Consider the following 7,666-nt stretch of genomic DNA (forward strand, 5'->3'; position numbering starts at 1 on the left):
AATGTAATTGATTTCAAAGCTGAATTTTCAGCATCATTACTCCAGTCTTCAGTGTCATAAAATCATTCTAATCCTTCTGAGCCCAGAGGTGCCAAAGCTCAAGTTTTGAGTTTTGAGCTCAAACTCATTGAAAGTCGTTGGGATGTGCTGGAGTAGACTTTACAGAGTGCTGGACTCGTGCATTGTCAATACAAGATCTTGACCGAAAAAGTGTGCACCTCTTGATGAGCTGTTGCCAAACATGCTAGAAACATAATAATCACTGCAATAATGATCTAATCATCGACTCTTAAGCATTTGCCTATTTAAATCCAAACAGCGACTTTATTTTTTGGGGCTGGGTATTGTATATTTTTTTATAATTAAAATACTACCACATATTTATTATATTTTGTTAATAACATATGTTAATAACATTAATCATTTTTACATATTATGTTTTATTATTTAATAATACCACCTGATTGTGTCTTTGTTTACTATCCACAATCTAAAGTACCAGCCCACCCTTTCTTGTTTCATGTTGGCACACCATCAATAAGCGATTTAAACCGCTGGAATTTAATCATGAATGGTTTATCTAACCAAGCTTTACTTGATATGGAAGTTCACACTCTGGTTGAGAGACTTAATGTTTTCCACCATGACCTTCCTAAGAATGTTCTGCTGAAAGGCCGCTTGAGTCTGACATGGACTTTGTGTTCTGTGAAATATTCATTAATTGAGACATTGGGACAGTTCCCAGTTGTTACAATGAGCAGTTGTTCTAAGATGATTGAGTATCATTCCTTGAGAGGTTTTTTTACCTGTCGCACTGAATAAGCACCTTGTCGCACACTACGTACTCCTACAAACTTCCACAGCACTTAATAAATAAATGCCAATGAGTTGTGAGACGCCACAGTAAACATGGACCTATCATATTCCTGTTTGCTGCCAGGATTAACCTCGGAAATGGTCCACAGTAGAGCTGATGAAGGATGATTACATAAAAGTTACTAGGAGAAGACAAAGACCTCTTTGAAAACAGGACAGTGTCATGCTAATGCACCCAATTGCCCTTTCACATACTAAGCACTTTCTGTATATCGAAAATAAAAACAATTCACAGTTTTTTTCAGCATAAGCCATGTTCAAGATGTGTGTTAATTTTTAAAACCACAGTGAAGCAAATATATGTGTTCTGAAAGGGACTTGGGATAAAAGCATCTGTCACACGACTACTTGTGCTTTTATTTATTGGCTGATAAGTCTCCATTCTTTGGTCAGGTCTTCTTCATAGACTGCAATTCTTATCATTCGGACCATTTGGGGTGTTTGGATAATATTTATAGCACTGATTCAAGGTTAATTACACCCCATTAGCCTCAATGTAAAGTTTTGGCTCCCAGTCAGGGCCTAATCATGACATGTGTTCATGTGTTTTTTATTCTCCTCTTTGTAGCTCTCTGTTTCGTTACTCACCACCTCTGAATAAACTAAACTACATGGTTACAGCATTTAGTTATTATATTGGTACATATATTTGATCTAAATGGCTGAAAAGCAGGAGAATTTAAAACAATGTCCTTTTCAGGTGGTTTGGATGTAAGGCCCGCCTCTTGTGATGTCAGCAGAGAATCATTGGGGTTTTCGGGGACATTATTTAAAGGACTAGCTCTTTCCTCAATATCCAGACACCTCTGGAATATCATCCATAACGGAATTACTTCATTTTTCTTTTCTATAAAGCTTTTAAGGCTGAAGAAACGTCATCCTACACAATATCTGTAAGTTGGATTTAATCTTCATATGTGGTTGATGATTTTTGGCTGTTTAATGCATTTTAATAGAGATAATTGTAATAATCCAGATATGCATCTTTTTTTCTTCTCCATTCTGTCTCTCTCTCTCTCTTCTTCTACCTCATTCTGTGAGTGGATTAACTGAAGTATGCAGTTCCAAAGGAGCTGTTTGTGATGGATGTGTCTGGGGAGATTACATTTTTCCTGGATCATATCTGATTTCACTTCTGTGTGCCAAATAAATTTTACACACCCAGATAAAAGGAAAAATAAAGATTTAAAAGCCTTAGAAGTTTTAGTAATTTTTTTTATAGAAAAAAAAAAGTTTATTCATTGTTGTCTGGTATAATGTTCTTTTGTCTTTACAGATATCTTCATTAACCATGTCGACGTGGTTTGCTGTACTTCGTGTATTAGGTAGGTGATTCAGTTGTTCAAAGTGACTGATACTGAACGCTTCTTCTATGTAATTATGAATTATCATAATTTTTTCCCACATTTTTACAGGTATTCTGTCTTTGAGCTGTTGCACTTTTGGATCTGAATTAAACGGTCAGTGACTTCCTTTTTCATATTCTTTCCCCCCCAACTCTTATCATACTAAATGCAAAGAATGGAATTAAAATTTGTAGAAACTGTTTCAAAGTAGAAGAATTTCAACTTTTTAAATTTGAAAATAGTTCCACAACATTTGTATAAACTCTGAATAACACTTACTTTTGTATTGTTTTATTGTTTGTATTAATGAATTTTTGTATTTTTTTATTAGTAGCTAATAGACCTTTTCGACTTCAAAATGTTTAATATGTTTGTTTTATTTGACAAGAAAATAATCATTTTATGGATAATGTCTTGTGTTATACATGGTTAGTTCCAAAACCAATTAGCTGTGGAACTCGCTCGGTGGATCTACCAGACACCCGTCAGATAGTGCTCTGCCCAGCAAACTGCACCCTGTGGAGTCTGTCAGTCTTTGGTTCAGGAGTATATGCTTCTATTTCCAGCATATGTGGAGCAGCAATACACAGGTACAATCACAGAAGTAATGATAAATATACTGACTTGATAGACTCGAGTAAGAAACTCCAACTCTAGCAAGGAAAAAATGTCTGTGTCATCCAGAGGGATCATAAGTCTATCTGGTGGACCTGTGGAGGTTCACGGACTGCAAGGGAGGACAAACTACCTCAGCTCTTACGCTCATGGTGTCCAGTCTCAGTCGCTGTCCCAATGGAGTTCATCTTTCACTGTGGCCAGTGAGTGGAGACAATTACGATTTGCACCATTACAAATGCCTGTCAGTTTTGATTTCAAATGTATAGATTTGTTTAAAGATGCAGACAATGTAGCACTTCATTGCACTCTGCGGAATAATGTAATATAATATAATACAATACTTGAATTATATTAATAACAATGGATTATAGTGTTAATATTATCATAATAATGAATTAAAACAATAATTCTTAATTAGTGTAATCATGATATCATAATACATTGTTCATGATTAACTTACATTTTTAAACATAGAACTTTGTGGTTTCAAAAAGACATGCCTCCTATTCTCAGTAAGTATAACTAGGACAGAACTTTAGGAAAATTGAGATCAGTTAGAGTATATAAATAAGATAGTGAATAAAATTATGCAGAATATAAAAATGAACTCAAGTCATTTTAGACTTCATAAAGGTTTGTCAGGTTAAATGTTTTGTTATTTTGTCTCAGGAGCAATTAGCTTGCCTTTGGAGGTGTCCAGCCAAACCAGCAGTTCTGCCACAGTTGCGTCTGGAGCAGGTAACAAGTTTTTAACTAGAGATAGTTTACATATGTAGTCTACACTGAGCATTCCCATTTCTCCCTTGCAGTCAAGAAACCAGTCAAAAAACCTGTAAAGAAGCCTCCTCCAACGACAGCAAACAGAGGTCTGTATGGAATGATTTACTATTCTAACTTTAAATTGTCAAAGTACCATGACATGCAAGTACTGTAAATGTTACCTTGTTTCAGATTGCCCAGTCGATATGGCTTTGCTGCTGGATAGCAGCTACAACATTGGACAGCGGCGGTTCATCTTGCAAAAGAACTTTGTCAGTAAGCTTGCAACCATGCTGAAGGTCGGAACACCAGGTCCTCATGTAGGAGTGGTGCAAACCAGGTGATCTGTGCACATCCAAGGTGTTTATCACATTTAATGTTTTTCTTTCTTTGTCAATAAGTCGCCTAAAATATCACGTTTTTCTTTCAGCGAGACACCTCGAACTGAATTCTACTTGACAAACTATACGACAGCCAAAGATGTGACTTTTGCCATCAAAGAGATCCCGTACATTGGGGGCAATACAAATACAGGTTTTTAACTTGCCCTTCAACACACATTTCATACGAATGATTGGGTGGAATCTAGAGCAAATCAATACCACCCTTTTTGGAAAAGTATAAGACAAACTAAAATTCCATTTAAACAACAGACCAGAGAGGGTGACGTTTACCGGACTTCTCCAATCACGTAGTCCGATGTCGCTTTTATACAAAAGTTCAATGAACAAGAAGTTACTACTAAGTGGCTTACATTTTAGACCATGTTTTCAGTTACTTTGCCTAGTTTTGCTCTGTCAACTAAAATAATTCCAAGCGAAGCCACAGCAGAGCCAACTCCGAGCAACACTCAGTTTTGTTCCTAAATGAATCGAGTGAATGATTTAATGACCACACAGTCGCTCATAAACACAGTCACTTGTTTCATTCCTGAAAAACTTGTCTGCATCCGAAATCGCATACTTCCTTACTATATAGTAGGTGAAGTATGTCTGAATTCACAGTACTCATAAAAGAGGAGGTACCAGGATGACCTACTACTTCCGTGAGATTCTGAAGTGTACATCCGATGGACACTTTACTATGCAATTAGGCCAAATTACTTATTCAAAACTAGTACCTACACAAGAGAGTATGCGATTTAGGATACAGCCAGAGTGTTTTTAAATGAATCGGTTTACTGAATGATTCAGTTACTCAAAGACAGCCATTTGTTTTGTTCCTAAAGTGTTTAAAGATAAACAATAACCCAATCAAAGAGACAGTCACTTGTCGCCACCTACTGGCATAACAATGTAATGTGCTAAAATTTTCACATTTGGGCATTGAAACCCCTTGAAATCCAGAGTGCCTTGGCCCATAGTTATCAGGTGTAAGTACATTACTGTAAATGCATTATCCTTTGTTTTCAGTCAATCTGATTTTGTTTGATAACTGACAGCATTCCACAGATTTTGTTGATATAGATTAACTTGTAATGGACTCCTTCCTTTAAAATCTGACACTTACATAATGGTTTTAGTTGGAATAATAAATGATTGATGATGCTTAAGCTGAAATGAGCAGAACTTGGCAGGCTTGAGTTATTGTCTTCTGCACAGGTAAAGCCATACTGCACACTGTGAGGAACTTTTTCAATCCGGATTTTGGTGTGCGGAGAGGTTACCCACGGGTCATTGTGGTTTTTGTTGATGGGTGGCCTTCTGATAATGTGGAGGAGGCGTCAATTTTAGCCAGAGAGTCTGGCATTAACGTCTTCTTTGTGTCTGTGGCCAAACCTTCTCCCGAGGAGATGGGCTTGGTGAACGATCAAGACTTCATGAGAAAGGTGAGATGTTTAACATATGAATTCATGAACCTCTCTCTCTCACACACACACAAACACACACACACAAAAATTCATCAATGGGAACATTTGAGTTCCACTTATAAAAGTGAGTTCCAAAAATCCACTTATACTGACATGTATCTCACAGGCAGTGTGCAAGGACAATGAGTTCTTCACTTTCACCATGCCCAGCTGGTTCGGCACCAACAAGTTTGTGAAGCCACTAGCTCATAAACTTTGCTCCATCGATCAGATGCTCTGCAGCAAGACGTGCTATAACTCAGTAAACCTGGGCTTCCTGATCGATGGCTCCAGCAGTGTAGGTGATGGGAATTTCCGGCTTGTGCTGGACCTTCTTGTCTCCATCGCACGCAACTTTGACATCTCCGACATCGGATCTCGCATCGGTGCCATCCAGTTCACCTACGACCAAAGGATGGAGTTCAACTTCAATGACCACATCACGAAAGATAATGCTCTGAGGGCCCTGCAGAACATCCCATACATGAGCGGAGGAACGGCCACTGGAGACGCCATCAACTTTGCTGTGCGGAGTCTCTTTAAACCCCACTCAAGCTCCAACAGGAAGTATCTCATCATCATCACCGATGGACAATCTTACGATGATGTGAGAGGGCCAGCAATGGCCGCCCAGAGAGATGGTACGCTTTTTACACTAACATTTCATCTTGACTTAAAGTCCCTGAAGGTCCAGGGGGTCCTTTGAGAAGATAATGTTCTTATTTAAAGTTAGTATAAAGTGTAATCAAAAAAATGTAGCTTTATTTTTTTATAGTGAAGGTCCCTGAGGTGGTGAGGGAGTAGGTGGGGGTCCCTACATATGTAAAGGTTGAAAACAGCTAATCTTGAACATTTAAGAGTTTTGTAGGCAAAACATAGTATAGTTCTAAATATAGTGCATTTAGAAAGTAAATAAGTGTGATGTCACCCTGACCATGCACTTCCTGTTTTGTCACAGGGATCACTGTGTTCACGGTTGGAGTGGCTTGGGCTCCAATGGAAGATCTGAAGGCGATGGCATCCGAGCCCAAGGAGAGCCATGTGTTTTTCACTCGCGAGTTCACCGGCCTGGCGCAGTTCCAGCAGCCCATCGTACGGGGCATCTGCAGGGACTTCACAGAGTTCAATTAGACAGTGCAACTGCTTTAGTGCAAGAATAGGAAGTAAGAAATGGGGGATAGGAAGGAGAAAAAGGGCGGGCGTGAATAAGAAACATCGCTTTTGTCTTATGGCTTTTGATTTTTTTGTAAGAAAAGGGATTTGAACGGTTTTGTTATAAAGGAACTGGTATGTTTGATCCAAAGGTTTTTTCAGCTTTTTTGAGAATGTATCACAGTATTGTATGTCAACTTCTCTATAATGTGGAGAATGTAATTATTTGTGATTTGTAGTCTGTCTTTATATGTTCCTGGTGAAAAAAACATTCTTTCACTGCTTCTGGCAAGTCTTTTTTCCTGTGGAGGAGTCACTGTAACAAAAGGCTCTTTTATATTAATTTCGTGACTTGAAGATTCAATTCCAGTTGAGAAAGGTACTAGTGCAGAAGATGGTGAGCAAAAGCAGTCATGAAGAGAATTGTCAGTGAAACAGCGCCCTCTTATGCATTTTCATGGCAGTGCACGAATAGACAGCTTTCATTCTCACAATTACATAAATGGATCTGGGTTATATAAGACATGGTCCTTCCCAGGGGTACCAAACAATACACATGCAATACATTCACAACGTCACAATGAATCACGTATGTCTGGGTGTGAGACGAGTATCACGGTTGAAAAGTTAGCGTTTTGATTATATGTAATTCCCCTCCGTTTTCTTAAATTATACATTCATGTATTTATCGAACCTTTTTTTCTGTGTACCTTTCCATATGCATGATTTACTGCCTCACGTAATGAACAGAGAGGGGAGGAGGGGCATCAAACTGCTTGTACATTTGTTTATAATTTATTACTTTCTTCTCAATAAAGGACCAAGTGTTTGTACAACTTAACCAGCTGAATATCCTCTTCTGAACAGGCTGAGCATAATCAGAAGCCGCAACATATTCAAGTTACATGTATTAATTTATCTAGCTGAAGGTATGTTCAATCTGAGTCTCTCACAAGCTTTATTAAAATCGTGAATCTTGGCAATCATCATTCGTCATCATCAATGACCCGTCAATCAAATACCGTGATAACGCACAGCTGCATTAATTATCGAGACAAGGGGCATG

The 7,666-nt window shown here is 38.2% G+C and overlaps 1 protein-coding gene across 1 annotated transcript; it reads left to right on the plus strand.

Annotated features, from left to right (window-relative positions):
- Positions 1–1,558: 1,558 nt before the first annotated feature.
- Positions 1,559–7,441, plus strand: coch (coagulation factor C homolog, cochlin (Limulus polyphemus)). Its single transcript, XM_082142536.1, has 12 exons — positions 1,559–1,769; positions 2,153–2,201; positions 2,292–2,336; positions 2,656–2,812; positions 2,907–3,040; positions 3,510–3,578; positions 3,650–3,706; positions 3,792–3,939; positions 4,030–4,133; positions 5,201–5,427; positions 5,576–6,089; positions 6,407–7,441. Exons 2-12 carry the CDS (start codon positions 2,168–2,170, stop codon positions 6,577–6,579), a joined length of 1,662 nt encoding a protein of 553 aa, XP_081998662.1. The 5' UTR covers positions 1,559–1,769; positions 2,153–2,167; the 3' UTR covers positions 6,580–7,441.
- The last annotated feature ends 225 nt before the right edge of the window (positions 7,442–7,666 follow it).

This window comes from Leuciscus leuciscus (assembly GCF_965113295.1).
Source record: "Leuciscus leuciscus genome assembly, chromosome: 17".
In the NCBI taxonomy this organism is placed as follows: Eukaryota; Metazoa; Chordata; class Actinopteri; order Cypriniformes; family Leuciscidae; genus Leuciscus; species Leuciscus leuciscus.

What these genes read in the sequence shown, in the direction of transcription:
- coch (XM_082142536.1), top strand. Translation starts at nt 2,168, where the DNA reads ATGTCGACGTGGTTTGCTGTACTTCGTGTATTAG. An exon ending in TGGGGGCAATACAAATACAG is followed by an intron (nt 4,134 to 5,200) that starts GTTTTTAACTTG and finishes TCTTCTGCACAG; the next exon opens with GTAAAGCCATACTGCACACT. An exon ending in ATCAAGACTTCATGAGAAAG is followed by an intron (nt 5,428 to 5,575) that starts GTGAGATGTTTA and finishes TGTATCTCACAG; the next exon opens with GCAGTGTGCAAGGACAATGA.